Raw genomic sequence first — 20,968 nt, forward strand, 5'->3', positions numbered from 1 at the left:
TTCAGGATGAAAAAACAAAGTGAACACAATGGAAAAAGAGAAAACACTAAACCTTCAGAATAATGAATCAGGTTGAGGAAAAGGGTCTGAAGTCATGATGGAATTAAACTTCTCAGTAACAACACCCATCCATGCAAATCAGAAGTCTGGTCATCATCATCACCAGTTGGAAGTGGTGATGGCATTTTTCTGAATTAAGGAATACAGGAGCAGGCCAAAGTGAGTAAAAGAAGTTAGAATTGGGCTCTTATGAATCTGAGCTAACTATAGAACACAGAGAATGAAGGTAGGGATTTTTTTAGCTAAAAATATTGTTGTTAATATTAAAATATTAATAAAATGTTATACTTTATTATATTAATAAATATAAAACACAATAATTTTATACTTAATAAAATAAAACAATGTCATTATAATAATACTTATATTGTATATAATAATTATTTTAGATATAATAATATATTTAGTTATAATGATAATTTTCATTAACATTTTAATGTCCCCAGTATTAAAATTTAACATTGGTCATCATCCTAACCAAGCTCAGTTGTTTTGAGATTTCCTTATTTACCCACCCTATTAGTTTTTGTCTTGCGGGTTAATATTGGAAATTATAGTCTCAGAAATGATTCCCAAATTCCCCTTACTCTAGGAATTATCTCTGCTTAAGGAGATAAATCCCACCCCTCCAGATGTTGCGAGGGGCAGGGGCACCGGAAGGAGAGAAAGTAAGAATTCGAAGAGGACTGAGCAAGCAGGGAAATGAATGTCCAAAGTTATCATTCAAGAGGCTGGGTTAGCTCACAAGGGAATTCTCTTAGGTTCTTCCCCTCCAATCCAATTCTTCCTCTACATAACCCAGAGGTCATCAGAAGGAAGTTGTGACAGAGACCCTTATGGCTTATATTTTTCGACTAACAATGCCTCATATAGCACTTCACACAGCAAATTGTGCTCAATAAATGTACGTCTAACATGCTTTCCCTTCCTTTACTGTTTAAGCAATTTCAAAGTGTGGGTGGGGAGGCATATGCAAACCTGTCCTGTGTGGCTTACTTGTTAGGTAGGCTCTTGCTAGTTGAAATAATTGGCATTTTTTTAAAGATTATGGATTGAAATTCTTGTCATCTTATTCTACATTACTGAAAAAAATGATCTTGAATGCAGTTTCGATATTTCCTAAAACTCTTACTAAGCTGTTAGTAAGTAGTAAGAAAAACTGGTTTGAGTGACCAGCTAATGAACTACGAGATGGTCTAAAGAACAGGGGAAGAATTCAAAACCTCACAGTATTAATTTTAGATGAGAGCCAAAATATTTCAAATAAAATCAGAAAAATTAATGAATATCCACACGAAATTAAGTCTGCTTGTGGTGGAAACAGTAGTTAGAGTAGCAACAGGCCAGGAGCAACATATGCAAATACCAGGAAAGTTATTTTCAGAATGTGTTTACTTAATATTTAGTACTGAAATCAAACATAAGAGGGTCCTATCAGACAGAACTGCTGCATTACTCCACTTGTGCAATGAGAGTCTGTAAGGAGTAGAAGGTACTCATTTGGTCCTCCCACGCAACAGTTTGTTCGCACAGCAAATACAGAGCACAGCACTGCACGGCAGGTTGCTTTCTGTGGGACTGTCTGGGTTGTGGAGGACTGGAGAGCCAGGACGGTTGGAAAGGGCCTTATTAAGGTGTGTTACTTCACTTCAAACATATGGCAGATATTTAATGTTTTTTAATTGACAGTGAAAGTATTTCCTTAGTCAACCTGATCTAAAAAACACCCAAGACAATGTGCAGAAAAAACAAAAGCAAATGAAGCCTGTGGATTTTAGTTTGTCTTAATTCATGATAAAAATAGTCGTAGTTACCAATTGTCCTATGAATCAGGTCAAAATGATTCAGCTAATGAATGCTTACCTACTGAGATGCTATGTCTAATATTTATAGTTAGCTTTGCCACCGTGTCCTTACAGAGGAAATAATTTATCATAAACTTCCAGGCAGTTTAAAATAAGTCTACCTATTTTACTAATAAAAAGATGCTAACAAGTTCAGGATATTCCATATCAAAAATAAAGAATCCTCATCTAATTAAAGGTTAAATCAATCCCCAAGTTATAATATGGGTTGAACTCTGCCTGAAACCAATTTTAAAACAATGTAAATGCATTTGCTGTAACTTTGTGGTATGTGTTCTTTGTGGTAACATTATTCTGTAGCTTTAGCTCCATAATAATTTGCACCCATTTATATTTAAAAATTACAAGAACAGGAAAGTCCAAGAGCCTCATTTTACAGACTGAGATAAAGAACTGAAAGTAATCCCTGCAAGGTTAGGCAGAAGTGCCTGTGATAGATTTTAACGTAACCCTCTACCCCTTTCCTACCCACGCCTCGCCTTTTCGGTATTGAACTCACTTGCAGAAGTGACAAAGGGAGTCACCTGGTGCATTCTCAATCGCCAATTACGGATTGACAGAATTCAGACTATTACTACAAATAACGCATTTCGTTTTGTGACCTCTTAAGAAGGTTAACAAAATCAAAAGCAATCAATTAAAATTTGCCTATTCACTGCATTTATGCATAAAAAAAACTGGTGAATTTCACTACTAGTAACATAAAGACCTCTCATGTTAAATACTTTGTCTAAACCATTATCGTTAGAAATCATTTTAAAATGCTTTCCGGGGACGTCTTTCTTCCTTCTGTGGACGTCTGCTTTGGTTGTTCATCCATACATTTTTAAAATGTAACTTTTTCCATTTGTCTTCCGTTGGAATGACGTTTCATTAAAGTAGATGGGGAGAAAGCACCCATCTGCTGTGAAGTTGAAGGGACTCCAGGGTTGGGGAGGGGGTGGGCTGAGTCTGGGAAAAGTTCAAAGAAAACCGAGATCTCTCCGCCCAGCTGCGAATTAAGACGAGCACCGCGGGCCTCAGCAGAGAGACCAAGCACAGGTGCCCGGCCATCCCCACCCCACCCCGAGTACCAAGCCCGTCGCCAGCAGACTGCGGAAAGGGCGCAGCGCGTTCCAGGGCGAGCGGTCGGGACCCGCGCCGAGCTGCGATTGGATGCGCCGCGTCAGGCACCCGCCAGAAATACAAAAGCGCTGGGAAGGGGAGGGGGCCGTTCTTGCTAGTCGAAGGCTTTGGCTTTATTCTGTCTCCCCGTCTCCTCCCCACTCTATACCGGGGTTCTCTCGGCAGCTCGCCTCGGCTCGCACGCGCGGCCGAGAGTTGGCGCAAGCCTCACCGCTGCCACCTCGCGTGGGTCCCCGCCCAGCCTCTCTGCCTTCCCCTGCTCCCTCGGCTCCTGCCATGGGGCCAATTTGGGGCTCCTAAGAGTTGCTGCCTCTCGGCCACGCGCTCTCCGGCCAAAGTCTCCGGGAGAGTGATATGGCTTAGGGCGCAAAGGCGGGCAGCCTAGAACCAAAGGAAAGGGGAGGGGAAGGTCAATTGTGGAAAAAGAAGCCAAACCATGAGTTACCAAAAGAAGGACCGGGTGAGCACCCTGTGCCAGAAGGCGCTGCACATCATCAACGAGCTGTGTTTCGCCGGCCGGGTGGAGAGGGAGAAGTGCTCGGGCATCATCTCCTCGGAGAGGAGCAGCCAGGGCGCCGGCAGCACAGGTAAGTAGGGGAGAGCTCCGCTCGCGTCCGCGAGCTCCACCGGGACCCCGCGCGCTCCCCTCCAAGCTCCGGGGTCCGGCGCCTCCCGCGCGGCGCTGGGGGCATCTTTAGCGTGCTGCGCCTTCCTACCTCGCTCCTTCCTCCCACTCAGCAGCTGGCTACTTGGAGCGCAGACTGTTCGAGTGTTGTCTCCGAATCTCCATCCGCTGGCTTCTTCCACTTCTCTGGTCTGCTCCTTGCCCGCCGTCTCGTTCCCTGGCTTCCGCACCCCGTCGCCGCGCACTCCCACGCCTCGCGTCTCCCTCCGGAGTGGAGCTGCCAGCGCTGGCGGCGGCGTGGGAACCGCTCGCCTGTGGGACTCGGGCTGCCCTACTTTGTCCCGTGGGTCGCGGGTTGGGGGTCCCGGGCTTGGGGAAGGGGCCGGGCCAGACAATCAGTGCTTGGATGCCAAGAACTACCTTGCACATGGAATTGCCTTGGCCTTGGAAGCCAGGAACCCGGGAAGAGGTAACTCGGAGCTGCAACCTGTTGAGCACTTGGCAGTTTCCAAAACCCTTGAACATAGATGATTTTCTAGGGCTTCGTGACAACGTTGGCAAAATGGCAGGGATTATTGGTTATCCTTTAGGCGACAGCTAAGGCTCAGGACAAATATAGAGTAAGCGGAAGAGAAGGAAAACGTTGTAAATCCTTCCACACACATGCTCTCATACACACCCCGACATACAGGCAAATTCCTACCCCTTCAGGAAACTTGGAAAGAAATGGGGTGGGAAGGAAGAGGACAGCGGCTGTGGAGGCGGAAAGAAATCTCAGGTGGCTGATTTCTCTCAAGAGAAAGCCGGGGAGGAAAGGACCGTCTTAGAATCTCTTTTGGTCACTCTTTCGGGCAAGGGTTTCAACCACCTGCGCAATGGTTTGTGCAGCTGGTGTGCTGTTCACAGAGGACAGACGGACTCTGGATTTGTGGTCCTCAGGGTATCATGAGTCCCCTGTGAGAGTCACTTGTTTTGAGAGATAAACATAAGTTACGGGAATTTGTGGCATTGGGTTGAAAGGTTTCCATTGCTCTTGGAGGGTCTTGTTTTTTCCCCCTTTGCTTTCCTGTCATTGGTTTCCTGGCGGGGCTTTCTGCGTTGCGAGTAGCCAGGGCAACAAGTAAGAGCTGGACCGCTAAGCTCAGGACAAGAGCAACTGCAGAGATCCCGGTGTGCTGGGAAGGAGGCCAGGAGAGCACACCTTAGTGACTGCTCTCCCACAAGCACACCACGAACACCACCAAAAGCAAAGGGAGAGGAGATGGAAGTGGGACGAGATTTGATTTAAATGGAAGGTCTGCAGGATTTTCAAATTCTCTGATTCCAGGTAACAAGGACCAAGAGAAGCTTCAGTGTGCACTTAACAGAACCTGGGAGACGCTTCTCCTTGAGCCCCAGAGCAGTGATGCATAATTGCTGCTGTCCAAGTACGAAAACTTAGATACTTTGTGACTGTGTAATAACCACAACCAAAGTCTTTTCCATTTGTTCAGTAGGTATTAAATTCCTAGGAATATATGAACCTCAGCTATTAGAGGAAGCAACTGGGTGAACATCTCATACATGCATGTCATGTGTGTGATTGCTAAGCATGAGATAAGCTGTCAAAATAGTGTGACAGGGAAGTCCTCTGTGGTGATATTGGCTAAACTCTTCTGAACTGTTTTAGTGGCATGCATGCTACAGATAAGACTCAGAGAAAAGGATACAGTGAAAGAAATGAGACTATTTAAATTTAAAGACCTATTTTCTTGGTCATTTAACAGTTGGTGCTGTGGAGAGATATACTAACTTCTCCCTCTCCTCCACTCTTTGCAATCATACACCAAGTAGTGGTTTCTTGGGTCTTGACTGCTGGTAATGCAGAAAATTTGTGAAGCTTGGAAACCAAATAGTACTATCTCCTGAACCTTTGTAAATGTACAACTCTGTCAGCCTAGGGTAAAACACAGTACTGTATATGAATCATAGAAAGGGTTCTGAGCTTACACTAAGCACTACAAAAAATAGTTGTCATCCTAATTCCCTTTGGACTTTCCCTTGGGAACAAAGAAGAAAGGGGGTTAGCCTAAAACAAAAATATATGGACATTTTCCCCTAAGGGGGAGGGAAAATATATACTATTCAAATGTGGTATTTGATTTAATATATGAGTATATATATTCAATGACTATCACTAGACAACACCCTCAACTAGGCTGTATATGAGATATAAAGATGCACAAGACTTCATTACATTTTCCATTTGTAAATCTGCAACAGAAGTAAAATACTTTAATTGGCAAATAAACTCTGAATATCTGGTAAGTGGATTCTAATATTATTTACCAAGTCTTTGTATGAACTAGCCACTCAGCTTCATGTATTTTCATTTACACACTCATGCCCTTTATTATAGATCCCAAAATAACACTTTCAGTAGGTGATCCTTCCACTCACTGTTTGTTTAATGGGAAGCATGTTACTGGTAGGAGGAGGTGGACAGTGAATGGTACAGTGGTTATTTACTTTGAATGTTAATCAGCACTGCCCAGATGGTGTCAGTTACTCTAGGGTTGCAGTGACAATTGCAGGCTTCCAGATTGTGTATATTTTTAGATTCCTTCACATCAGGGTAGAGGAAGAGAAACTGAGGTAATCGCAATTAAAGTCAATCTACATTAAAGAACTTATGAATCACATATATAAATAAGACATTATTCTGCCAGTTTTTACAATGCCAACAAAGTGCAAGCTTCACCATCCTCTTGACCATAGTGGCAGAAACATCAGCCGTGGTATTGACCTTGAGGAGCTACCAATTAAGTCGACCAATCCCATATTGCAATAAAATTTGTGAAGACTTAGACTGCCATGCAGCTGCCAACACTAGTTAATTCACTCATTTGTAGTAGTTTGTTAAAGATGTTATTGATGTCAACATCACTAGTATACTAGAAAGTTTTTGCAATCTTTTTACCACTGATTCTCTCCCTCCCCTTAAAGAAGTCACTCACTGAATAATCTAATGCACAATATGATTTAATACTAGATTACTTAGGAAAAATGCAAAACAATATATTGGTCTCAAATGTTATTTCTCAGATATACTGTGACTAAATAGATGTAATAGTTTTTAGACTGGATTTGGGCTTGTTTCCCATCAGTCTTTAATTGCTGCTCCATATCCAAATGCTAACGAGGTTTTAAGACACATGTTATAAGAAGAAGGGAAAGGGGCAAACAAAGGAACATGAATAGAGGACTCATGGTTATGGACAATGGGAGGGATTGACTGTGGGAGTTGAGGGGCAGGGTAGGGGAGAGCAGTGGGGAAAAAGGCGGGACAACTGTACCTGAACAACAGTAAAAAAAGAAACTATGTTGTTTGAAAGGCAGACTTCATAAATCATATAGCTAATCGAACCCACTTAACTCATAGTCACATCACAGTTATATAGATATAATTTAACTTAAATATTTTAAATAAACATATAATACATGAGTGTTTTAAGTTTTGCATTTACACTTTTAATTTGAAGCTTAAATTTCTAAAATAAATATTTAAACAAATTCTTCTAAATTCATACATGTTCTTCAGTTTCTTAGATGTGGGATTGAGTAGGCAAATGGCAAAGAATTTCATTGAAGTTAATTATTAAGAAAAGAGGTGACTACATAAAATTTTTTAAATTACATCATAATTTTCCTGTGTGATTAAGGCATTTTAAGTCCTTTCATAAGGGCTTAAAATGAGTAAGGGGGCTTCATAAGTTTTCTCTACAAAGCAATGAATACTCATCTGTAATTTTTATATCACAGTACTGCTGAGTTTTATGGATTCTAATTATTTTACAAATAATTACAGTTTAAAAACATAGTGGGAATTTTTCCCTGAGCCTTATAGGTTTGGAAAACAGTAACTAAACCACAATAAATTCATCAGTATAGACCCTTTTGAAGAAGGATGTATAAGAGGATTTTTCCCTGTCTCCCCATTGTCACCCCACTGAATAATGGGCAGGTTCTGCTCTTTCTGGTCCCATTTTTGCTAGCTCATCAATACACATTGTGCTTGGACTCATTTTCTCTAGACAAGTGGACAACTAGCTTCAACAGCCAAACATCCCAGCAAGCATCTAATATTCTTAATTCTGAAACATCAATATTTTGTCAGTATTAGCACTCTTATATATTCTTATATAATAAGAATATTCTCTTATATTCTCTTATAATAAATTAAGATCTATATTTCTTCTTTATATGAGTAGTTAATCTCTGAACTCTGATTTTTATAGGAATGATTTTATATATGAAGTGTACAGCTATCCATTTTATTCACATTTTCTTTGAAACCTCATCATCATTGTAATTTGGTTTTATGAGAAGAAATATTCACTTTGAGAGTATATCTGCATTCATTACAAGTTTTGCTTGTATAAAATTCTGGCAGAAAACAAACATTATCATAAATGTTTAATAAAAGTTCCAATGCTGATTAAAATGATTTATATTTGAAAACATAATTGTGTTCTTCTTGATTTACATTTTATTCTACTGATGATATACACATTAAGTCAGTAGAATATAAGCTCTTTGGGGTCAGTCATTTGTTTACTGTTTCATTCTCACTGCTTAGAAAAATCTGTGGCTCCCAATAGAATCTCAACAAATATTTATTGAATGAATAAAAGAATGAGTAATTGAATCAATGAATTACCCTCAAGAAGCCTCAAATTTCCTTATTTATAAAATTATGGGTGTTATGTAATAATTTCCAAATCCATTATGTAAATAAATTATATATAATTGTATCTTTGTGTCTCCAGTTTCTATACAGTATTCAATGTACATAAGCATCAAAATATTTAGTTTGTGACAATGACAGAAATTAGAGTACTTGAGGCATTTAAAAGCTAGAAAATAACAAGCAATATTATTCACGAGAAAGCAGTGAACACCATGACTAAATTTGATTTGCACAATAAATGTATTAAATTTATTGAAGTTCTAGTAAAGTGGAAATGTCTGTTTAATATGTCCATTTACAATGGTAAAAGGAAAGCCTGTTAGTTTGCTCAAGTAGAAAGTGGGGAAAATATCATTATTCAAATTTCTGTTAGTAATTCCAGTTAGAACTAGAAATCATTGTTTTGCAGTTGTGAAAACTAACATAGGAAAACTTAGCAACTTCTCCTCACATCACAACTAATTAGTGATAGAGCTGAGATAAGAACAAACCCAGGGCTCCTTAGAGTCAACAAAAAGTGCGAATAAGAAGAGAACCTGGGGACATTGCAGTGATAAAGGGAGCTGGAACAAATGTTTGTAAAGATAGTCTCTTAACTATTATACTGTTGACTGTAATTAGTGGTATATCCTAAGATATCAATAAAATTTCCCAGTGTGTAATTATGACCCAAACCCCACACTTTCTTAATTAGATTTGCTGTCATCCAAATGTAAGATACAATGTTCATGTTCGTTTTTTGTTTGATTATATGCATGTATATGCACTTAAGTGTACACGACTGTTTATTCATATTTTTTTGCCAAATATGATTGATTTATTTCAACAGTAAAATCTCATGTATGATTTTAGTGCATTTTAAATGCACAGCTTTGAACTCATATAAAGATAACTCCTTTTATGTGTTCATAAAAAAGCCCATAATGAAAGCAGATATTAAATTACCTGTTAAATTGTTTTTGTTAATTTAAAACAAGTATTTTATCCTTACCCAAGGATTTTTTTTATTGCTTTCAAAGAGAGAAGAATGGAGAGAGTAAGGGAGAGAGAGAAACATCAGTGCAAAAGAGAAGCATTGACTGGTTGCCTCCTGTATGCCCGTAGAACGGGGATTCAAACCTGCAACCTTTTAGTTATGGGACAACACTCCAACCGACTGAGCCACACTAGCCAGGGCTGTTTTTGTTAATTTTTAATTAGAAAAATAATACCTTAAAATGTAATTTGTTTTATTTTCCTACCATATTTTGGCTATCTAATTTAAGTAATTAACAGTCCATATTTTTATTAAAATTTAGAATGAGCATTGAAGACAGACAATTATAGTGGAAAAGAGCTGAAAATGATCTATTTAAAGGCTCCAAAGTATAAATTATTATGAATGTGTCAAAGAAACCTAGATCTCTTTACAGGGAGTCTTATTATGAAAGGTCAATAATTTATTTTACTTGTTTCTAATTTGTACAATACAAATTTCCTCTATTGGTGGATTACCCAACACTGGCCAAGTATAGAAACAGAATCCCTGACTCAAGAGATGGCTTCTTGTTATTCCCTCATGCCATAGCTTTTCTCTTTCTCATAGCATTCAATATCCTAAGTGGCCACTGAAGCTGTGAGAGCTGACATTAACATGACTTATGTAGACTATTAGAAAAAAAAAACCCACTACATAAAATTGGAATTGTGCTCTAATGGGCTCAGAGCTAGAAAGGTAGGCTCATCCTGGGCTGGTTGGGGCAGGAGGTGGGGAGCAACTGAAAATAATCAGTATTTTTTTTCACTCTGGTAGATCCCAAAGTGTGTTATGATCTACTGTCTAATTTAACATTCTATTATTGAATAGAAAAAATCACAGTCAATTTTTTAAATCTTGTAAATGTCCATTTGTTCATACAGCAGAATTATTTTAATTGGACAGTGGGACTATTATTTTCTCCTCAGCCTTCATCATCCCCATAATTCTGTTTCAAAAGGCATATATTTACAGAAGTAATCAACATAACTATTGAAGAGCTTACTATCATTTCTAATGTGTTTCAGTATGAGTTGTTAACATATATGAGAGGCGGCTTTGGCATCATGCCTTCATTCAACAACTACTTATTGAGGACTTACTTTGTGGAAGCTACTGCTCCAGATAGTAAAATGTACTGGTGCCATTAATGAAATGCTGTGCATAGTTGATCAAATTAACTTAAATATATTATTAGTATACAAGCACTGATTATAAATTATTTATTCAGTATAAAAACTTTTGCTATAAGTTTGGATATCTGAATACCATATAGGGACACCACCTTTGATTGACTCTAAGATGCTATTGATTGTGAGATGCACCATTATGTTATATGGTACCAAGGAAAATGGAGTGTTGACAATTAAAGACTTGACACATTTTTATGGCATGGAATTTTTATTTTATACATATGGAAATACCACTTTTAAAATTATATATCACTCTTGTCCAAACATAAAGAACAAGATAAATAAATGGCTTAAAGTAACTTTCAAGTTCTGAGTTTGATTCTTCTGAATGGCATTTTGATTCAGAACTCGTGATGCCTTTGTTATTCTACTCATTATTGGACTCTATGCCATTAAGAGTGCTGTGATGAAGGTTAATAATGCATTTTTTCCTTAAAAGAATTTGTAAAACCTAAAAAGTCTATCAGTGTTGTGCTCCAAAGCTCACTGGACAATTACATGGAATGTGGGCAATGTTGCCAAGTTCATCTGACACACTCCCCACCCAATCCCAACAAAAGTTTGACTTAAAGAGTTAAGGGTATGCTTCACTCTTCTCTCCAGTTATTTTCTTCGAAGCCACTGATTCATTCTGTGACTTTCAGTGGTAATAATTTTCCACTGATGCATGCATAGACAGAGACAACTGTGATGCCATTACTTCCTGGCTATTTATGATTGTAACAAGTCATTAATATGGATTCTAATTTCAGAAAGTTACAATGTTTAAAATATGGATTTTATAATCAGATACCAAATTAATATCGTTTTTATTATTTACTGAAATTCAAAAGAAAGGCAAAAATCAAGACAATTAAAATGGAAACTGTGAAAGGCACTGTGTCAAGGATAAGTACATTGAATGGCAATATGTTGGATTTGAAGATGGAGAAGAGACTGCTAGTTGTTTCCCAGTATTCACTTTCCCCTACTGTTTCACAGATTGGAATTCTTCCTTTTCAAGTGGCATGTGGCAGAGTTAACTTTTATGAAAAACTTAAAAAGGACAACTTTTCTCAGCCTCCCTTGTGGTTTGATGCATCCATATGGCTAAGTTCCGTCCATTATAACATTAGTTGCAATGATGTGCACTTCCTCCAGGTTGGGCCCTTAAAATGAAAGGGCAGTCTCTCATAGTCCCTTTTCCTTTGTTATTCTTCCTTCTAACAGTTGCCTGGAATGTGGACATGGTGGCTTGCAATCTTGGACTTCAAGGAGAAGGCAAAACCCTTTGAATAACAAAGCAAAAATATAGCAGAAATCAAGATTCCAGATAAATTCAAATTAATGTACATGCCCTAGCCTGCTTATGTTGGGGCAGTTAGTTACATGAGCAAGAAAGAAAGTTCTGTCTTGTTTAAATCCCTGTTAATTTGGTCCTTATTATAGAAATCAAAACTATGTCCTATTATAATAATAATACCAAGGTCTGTCCAGAAAAAGTTAAGCCATTGTTAATATAATGAAAATGGGATCTTTGAGCCAAAAATGGAAGCGTAGGTAGGTATGCTTCACTTCCTTACACAACCAAAAGAAGTATAACAACCAATTCAAAAACAACCAGAACTGCCAGAACTGCCAAAATTGATCTGTATGGAAGTCCAACAACCAAGGAGTTAAAGAAACATTCATCCAGACTGGCAGGAGGAGCAGAGACAGGAAACTGGGGCAGAAGACTCTCAATAAAGTGGTGGCTGGCAGACTGGGATATGCCACATTCACATGCAGATAAGATGGGGGAAACAACTGGGGAGTGAGACAGACTACACAGTCCAGCATTCCAGTGCAGGAAACTAAAGCCTCAAAATCTCTGGCTCTAAAAATCTGTGGGGGTTATGGAGGCAAGAGAAACTCCCAGTCTCACAGGAGAATCCCTTGGAGGGGCCCACGGGATCCTAGAAAGTACACTAGGCCACCCACCTGGGACTCAGCACCTGAAAGGGCACAATCTGTTTGTGGGAAGTGAAGGAAGTGACCAAAAGAGGGGTGAGAGACAAGCAACAGTCATTATTCCCCCTGAGACCCCTCCCGCATGTACAGCTCCACACTGCATGGAAGTGGGTTGCCCTGGCCTGGTGAATACCTAAGGCTTGGCCCCTTACAATGTGACAGGTGCATCGAGACAAAGAAATATGGCCCAAATGAAAGAACAGATCAAAACTCCAGAAAAAGAACTAAGAGATGAGGAGATAGACAATCTATCAGATACAGAATTCAAAACACTGGTAATTGGGATGCTCACAGAAATGATTGAATATGGTCACAAAATAAAGGAATAAGTGAAGGCTATACAAAGTGAAATAAAGAAAAATGCACAGGGAACCAACAGTGAAAGGAAGGAAACTGGAACTCAAATCAATAGTTTTGAACAAAAGGAAGAAATAAACATTCAACCAGAACAGAATGAAGAAACTAAAACTCAGAAAAATGAGGAGAGGCTTAGGAACCTCTGGGACAAGTTTAAATGTTCCAACATCTGAATCACAGGGGTGCCAGAAGAAGAGGAACAGCAAGAAATTGAGAACTTATTTGAAAAAATAATGAAGGAAAACTTCCCCAATCTGGCAAAGAAACCAGACATGCAAGTCCAGGAAGCTCAGAGAGTCCCAAAGAAGTTGGATCCAAGGAGAAACACTCCAAGACACATTATTACACAAGACTAAAGGTAAGAAGAGACTCTTACTTACAAAGGAGTGTCCATAAGACTATCAGGTGATTTCTCCAAAGATACCTCACAGGCAAGAAGGGATTGGAAAGAAGTATTCAAAGTCATGAAAAGCAATGATTTACAATCTAGATGATTCTACCCATCAAAGCTGTAATTTAGAATGAAAGGGGACATAAAGTGTTTCCCAGATAAGATCAAGTTAAAGGAGTTCATCATCACCAAACCCTTATTACATGAAATGTTAATGGGACTTATCTAAGAAAAAGATAAAAAACTATGAACAGTAAAATGACAACAGACTCAAAACTGTCAATAACTGAACTTAAAAAAAGGGCAAAAACAAAAACAAACTCAGCAAACAACTAGAACAGGAACAGAATCACAGAAATGGACATCACAGGAGGGTCATCAGCAGGCAAGGAGAAGAAGGAGAATGGAGGATAAGAATCATGATTGGTAGGTACAAAATAGAGAGGGGAAGTTAAGAATAGTATAGGAAATGGAGAAGCCAAAGAAGTTATGTGTACAACCCATGGACATGAGCTAAGCGGGGTGGGGGGAGGGGTGGCAAGGGAGGGCATTCTGGAGGGAAGAGAGGTGCAGGGCAGAGGAGGATAAAGGAGAAAAAAATGGGGCAATGGTAATAGCATAATCAATAAAAATATACAAAAATAAGAAAATTTTAAAATATACAATGAGAACAGTTTGCATGACAGCAATATAACCTGTCAGCCAAGGAAAGTGGACTGGAATTCTCATGCATGAACAATGACAGCTTCATTGTACTAGTCAGTGGGGTTAGTAGATACTATTGAGTGAACATGTATACTGTGTGGCCACTGCATTCAAAATGACTGAGTGAGTAGAGCAGCAGATCTGCATCAAATTTTGTGTTAAGCTTGAACATTGCTCCACAGAAATTATGTGGATGGTTCAGAAGGCTTTCAGGGATAATATAATGAGTGCAGCACAAATAAAAGTGTGGAATAAATGCTTCAAAGATGGTCAAGAATCTGTTGAAAGTGATCCACATTCTGAAAGGCCTGCAACAAGCAGAACACCTGAGAATGTTGAATGTGTACAGGCTACAATCAACAAATATCAGCAACTGACATTGTAAAAACTAGAAGCTGACCTGGGGATTTCAAAAACTACTGTGTCCAAGATTTTGACACAGGATCTTGGCATGAAACGTGTAGTGACAAAATTCATTCCAAAGCTTCTGCTATCAGATCAGAGAAGGAACATTGTGCTGCAGTTGCTAATGACTTGAGTTAAAACACTACCAATGAACCAAATTTCCTCAAGAAGGTCATAACTGGAGACAAATTCTGGGTATATGGCCATGATCCAGAAATGAAGGCCTAGTCATCCCAATGGAAGTTGGATTCTCCAAGCCTGAAGAAGGCTTGGCAAAGTCGCAGCAAGATCAAGAGCACGTTAACTGTGTTTTGCTATTGGGAAAGTGTTGTCCATCATCAGCATGCCTCTCTGGGCCAAACAATTAATGAGTACTACCTCAATATTCTTCATTGGTTGAGATATGCAATACGATGAAAATAGCTATGCAATGGGCAACTGGTGATTGGCAGCTTGATCACAACAATGTGCCCACTCATGCATCATGTCTCATGCAGACTTTTTGGTGAAACATCAAATCACCCAAGTGACTCAGACCCCCTTCAGCCCAGATTTGGCATCATGTGACTTCTGGCTTTTCTTAAAACAAAAATTGCTTTTGAAAGGGAAGAGATTTTAGACTGTTGATGTGATCCAGGAAAATATGACAAGGCAGCTGATGGTGATTCCAACAAAGGATTTTGTAGTGTTTTCAACAGTGGAAGAGACACTGGGAACACTGTGTGAGGTCCCAGGGTACCTACTTTGAAGGAGACTGAGGCATTATTGTCTTGTGGACAGTGTTTCTTGTATCTTATATCTTCTTCAATAAATGTCTCTATTTTTCATATTACATTGTGGGATACATTCTGGACAGACATTGTATTGTGTGAGTAGTATAGACAAGTTACCTTCAAAAGTAATTTTCATCTTAGAGGCAGCTTACCTCAACTTCCCTGAAGAAGCTTGCTTAGAACAGAAGTTTTACTTTGATTTAAGTTTGAATAGAAGTTTTACTTTGATTTAAGTTTCATTCCCCCTCTTTCTCTGCAGAATTATGCCATACAATTTGTCTGTGGTCAGGCAGCAATGGGAAACCACCAAAGAAATAAAAGGTTTGGAATATCTGTGAATGAAATTACAATTTATGATTAATTATGAGAAATCACCTTTTTGTACATTTTCAGAATTTACTAGCATTTTAAAATTTAAAGAATATGATACAGAAAGCACAGACAAGAGTATCAACTAAAGCAGTGGTGATTGAGAATTCAGAGCATGCCAATTGGTCTGTGATTTTCTGTGCAATAATAGCCATCTGCATGAGTAGTGGGTAATTCAAACTAACAGTTTTCACAAACCACAGTGAGTAGGACCATGCAAATTTTATGGCCTGGTTCTACAGACTTTAGTAAAGTTCTGCTTTACTAAAAACTTCTGAGGAATTGGCTTTTTAGTCTTACTCTGTTTTTTTTTATGAAAAGGATCTTTTCTCAGTTTTCCAGAACTATGTCACTTTATTCAAGATATTAAGACATGATAAAAGAGTGTGATTTCTACAGAAAAAAAGATGAGTCAGCAATATACTGTCAGACAGATAAATAGATAGTGGTAGAGCACTGATTATGCATATGCACATAATCAAACCAGAGTTCTAGCAATTTTAAACTTAATTATCATATAGCCTAATCTAATTTTTGTAAATTTTATTAACTCTTCATCTTACCAAGATATAGTAGGATGAATGTTATGCAATCCGTTCTTTTTACCACATTTTGCTGTCTGTAATGCTCACTTTTTTGCCCAATTTTTTTAGGGAAAACTAAGGATGTACACTATACATGAGTATATTGATTATATACCATGGATATAATAACAGGTATAATACTCCCATGTAAAATGCACACAAAAATATGGGTGTGCATTTACATGGCAAAATATGGTAATTATCCAAAGATATTAAAAATTTGAGCTAGATAGTCCTACTCATCAAGTCAGCCCAATGCACTGGGTGACTTCAGAGTCTATATGGAAAAGGCAAGTTGTTCATATGCATCACCCTGGCCTCCCAATGGTTGGCCCCTTCCCTCCAGTGATCTTCCCTTCTCCACCTTTTCTCTTTTCTTTCATGATCATGCCCAAATACTTGTTATTATACTGAAAAATATTGTCTTAGAATTATAAATTCAGATGTTACAACCCACAACCAAAACCTTCTCTGATTTCATTTTTCTCATTTAGAAACTTCAAAACACTCACCTTTTTACTTCTCTGTGAATTTTGTGTGAACAAAATATGGCATCATACTTACAATGCATCCCTCATCATTACAATCACTTTCTCCTTTGAGGTTTATCACATTCTCCTGGGGCAGAAGGGACCTCATTCATGGGCAAATCCATCCATCTCTCTATCCTTACACCAAACATCTGAATAATTAGATGATTTTAAAACCGGGCAGACTAATATTACTATATTAGTTTCAAATTTCAAAAGAAACTTCAATTCTGACCAGACATTCTGTTTTTTCCTATTCAGTTTTCTTTTGTTTCCTACAGTTCCTATTTTACACTTTTCCCACTCTACTTAAATATTCCAAACTGTTCCCAAATAACCCCAAAAAACCAGCAGTCAACCCTAACTCCTATTTTGTAGAGTAAATACAAACAGGAATTTACTTAACTTCCTACCCAAAGACCTGTAAACTTACCTCATTCCAGAACTATCCTCCTTTTCTTACAAAGGAAGAAGTGATCCAATTCCCTTACCTTTGCTTCATATTCCATCCATTTTCACTTTTTATGGGACTTCATTATTATTCACTGTGCTTAATTTCCTATCTTTTTGTCTACTCATTTATTCCCATAAGTTTTAAATCATATTTAAGCATTACACATACTAAAAACACCTTCATCAACTCCATGTGCTATCCTAGTTGTTGCTCTCACCCTTGCCTTTTTCTAAATCCAGTTTCCTAAAGAAACTACTCTCACAGGATTTACTGCCTCACTCCCATTCATTAATTAAACCACATTAATCTAGTTAACACTTCTTTTGTTTCACTAGTCTCATTGAATTCACTAGAGATGTATTTGTTAAAGTTAATGGTTACCTGTCAACCCTCAAAATATTCTTCTCCAACCTTTTATGAAAACACATTGACCTGTATTAAACACATTTTAATACTCCTACTCTTTATCTATCTTTTTTGCATGCAGGCTTTTTGTTCCTTGAAGTTATAGTTCTTTAAATATTTGTGTACTCAGGATTTTGTGGAGGAGATCCTCTTTTCATGGATTGACTCCTGTGTTTAAGGAAGCCCTTTGATTTTATCTTGAGTTGCAGTTATGTATAATCAACAGTTTGTTCAGAATGTCAACTTATACCACCATAGGTACATTAAACTCAGTAAGGCCAAAGCTGAAGTCATGGTCTTCTTTACCTCATCATCCTGTTTGTCTCCCAATGTGTCAGATTCTTGTCCTTCAGTCTTCCCACACCTTCACCACAACTTTGACTTCCCGATTATCTCTGCAATCAGATCTTTTCTCCCATTTCAAAAACCCTCATTTGGAGAGGACACACTCTCGCATGTGGATGACGGTTGTATCTGTGAACCAGTTTCTCCTCTTCTAGTCTGACTTCCATTCTTATCTTCTTCCCAGCCAGAGCATTGAGTTCTAAAATGTACACCGAGCCATTTCAGTAATTGACTTAAAATGTTACTGGGGCTAATTGTTTTTTTCTGCACTGAGTCCAAATTCATAACATTCTTTATGTCATGGTTAAATGTTGAATCACAATTGTAAAAGAATCATTAAAAACATTCTGATAACTTTGTGAATCCTCCCATAATCTCTTGATAGCCAGATTCACTTTTTTTTTAAACAAATTTTATTGAAAAAAAATGTCCTAAAGATCTAAGTACTAAATAGTAGATTTTCTTTTTAAATATTTTAGTGATTAATCATAATTGCAACCAGTGTAAAATATATAAAATACAAGAAGCTTGTTTTTATAATCTTAGTTTTATTTTTCAAAGTAAAATTATATTTAATCCATCCTCTTTCACTTGTTGCTATTGAGAGGAAATACATTTCCCTTTGCTTTATATTTCTGGATGGAAGGAGCTGCAAGATAGGAATATTCATGGAATCTTGGTCCACTCCCATTCCTGAGAAATGACTTAGCTGTTTCCCTTTCTTTGAGGTGTATCCTACACATCCTCAGGGAACAAATATTCTGTACTCCTTCATGCAGTGAATTTCACAAGGTTAAGTCCTAATGGGGAACACCTGTGGTTGTCCAGCCAGACCTATACCTGTATAGGTAAGTTTAATTAATTCAAGGTGATATATTATCAAGTCCACGTTCTGTAGACCTAAGGTGATATTCCCAATTACTTTAATTTCTACCAGCTTGAATACTGTTTCTGTCTCTCAGTTGTCCTGTGCCAAAAAAAAATCAGGAAAATGGAATGCTATTTATTAGCTTCCTGAATATTAACATCTATTTAGAAATGTTGGTCTCCATTATAAACAAATTCACTCTTTGGTACCTAATATCATCAGAAGGTGAGTCTCTCCTCTTCTTACTAATTTGTGACCCACCATTCAATTCATACCAACTCATACCATTATATCTTTTCCCCTCACTACTCTTCTTTAAAGAAAGATAATTGATAATAATTTCAACCCATTGTTGTACATATTATGCACATTACAGTGTTAAATACTTTCAATATATTTTCTTATTTAAACCTCACAACATTCCTGTGAAATAAATATCCCTAATTTACTGAAGTTGTTAAAACCTAAATGACTCACCCAAAGTCACACAATAGTGGAGCAGACTTTTGAATTCATGTCTAAATTGCTATAGAGTACAAGATGTTATACCAACTTCCTAGTAGAAGGGTTTCTACTAGTAGAAGGCCAAATCAGTCAACTTTAATTCATTCGGCCACGTTGAAATCCATAGACGTTGAGTGTCTTTTCAGACAACTCAAAAAATATATACATTCAGTAGCTCCACAAACATTTTTGACTGTGTGATATATACCTGACACTAAAAATAAAATGGTGAGTGCATTTGGATTTTGCTGAAGGATTAGGGAGTGAGTTTATTGGCCATATGGAAATATTTGCAGAAGCAAAATAAGTGCAGATCCACAATCTCTTACCCGCAATTGTTATACCTCAAAACCCTAAAAACTGAACATTGTTTTGTAACTTACAACATTTCAGTATTAACACCTCACCTGAACTGACCTTAAACTACTTATAGTCTTCAATGATACCACTCTGTATTAACTAATCAGTATAGATATATTAGTATGTTTTATTACTGATGTTATCCCAGATAATGTATACTATATTACCTTTGTAATATCCAAAAGTAAATAATAATTTTTCAAACACATCAGGTTCCAAGAGTGTGGGGCAAAGGATTATAGGCCAATGGATTATTATTATACTAGCATTAGAGTGGTGGGTGTGTTTTAAAAGCCTGTAAGAATAAAAGGAGCAAGAGGAGCTTCAGGGAAGAGGTATTATTATAACTCATTATTGAAGGATGAATAGAAATTTGCCAGGCAGCCAAATAGGAGAAGAAAATGCACTGGAACTACATGAAACAGCCTGAACAAATTCATGCACAAGTAATGGAATAGTCAGGGTAAGGAGTGACAGAAGAATGAAGTTGGGTCAATAGCCAGGAGTCAAATCACAAAGATGTTGTGGAATGCTATGCAAAGTTTGGATTGCCCCAGGCGGCTAAGGGGTGACCCGGAAGTTTATTAGGCTGAGAGTGCTAGGGTGACTATATCTCGATTGCCAGGACATGACTTGGTTTCTTGATGCTACCCTGGAATTATTGATAGCACAGTGTTCACTTTCAGAAGTGACTTGGTTGAAATGTTTTATGGTTCCCCAAATGACAGAACCAGATATTGATTTTAGAAAGAAAATGGTCAGCAATAAGGAAAATGGAACTGGAGTCAGTGATTTCTCCAGAGCTTTTTCTTAGGATGAGAATAACCTTATGAATGCCAAAGCCCATCACTACAGAACAGTGTTATAAAAGAATTTTATAAAATCTTTGCAGATGGAGTAATAAAAGCTCTCTAATGCCTGACCCCATTAGTAAGATGGGAGGAGTTTTCGGTTATAGCTGAAAACTACTTCCTTCTTTCCCCTACCTCACATTGCCCCACAGTTTTCTTATATCTTGGCTTTTGGCTCCAACTGGGTAGAAGTTACCCAGTAACTTCCAGGTAGAATGGAGCTGAAAATAAAGATTAGGAAACCATAATTGTCATCTTTATTCCTCCACTTTAAAAGCATAGTTAATGTACATAGTTAAATACAAATTAAAACCACAACAAGATACCATCTCACACCTGTCAAAATGGCTATAATCAATAAATCAACAAACAACAAGTGCTGGCAAGAATGTGGGGAAAGAGGAACCCTTTGCACTGTTGGTGGGTATGCAGATTGGTGCAGCTGCTGTGAAAAGCAATATGGAGA

The 20,968-nt window shown here is 37.9% G+C and overlaps 1 protein-coding gene across 1 annotated transcript in view; it reads left to right on the forward strand.

Moving 5' to 3' along the window:
* The first annotated feature begins 3,033 nt into the window (after positions 1-3,033).
* Positions 3,034-20,968, forward strand: part of SYT10 (synaptotagmin 10) — a 52,672-nt gene continuing 34,737 nt past the window's right edge. The window contains exon 1 of the mRNA XM_045829723.1: positions 3,034-3,637. Coding sequence (XP_045685679.1) covers positions 3,487-3,637 — 151 coding nt within the window. The 5' untranslated portion in view covers positions 3,034-3,486. The remainder of the gene's footprint in view (positions 3,638-20,968) is intronic.

Source organism: Phyllostomus hastatus, unplaced genomic scaffold (genome assembly GCF_019186645.2).
Source record: "Phyllostomus hastatus isolate PE091 unplaced genomic scaffold, TTU_PhHast_1.1 phas_scaffold_93, whole genome shotgun sequence".
Taxonomy (NCBI): Eukaryota; Metazoa; Chordata; class Mammalia; order Chiroptera; family Phyllostomidae; genus Phyllostomus; species Phyllostomus hastatus.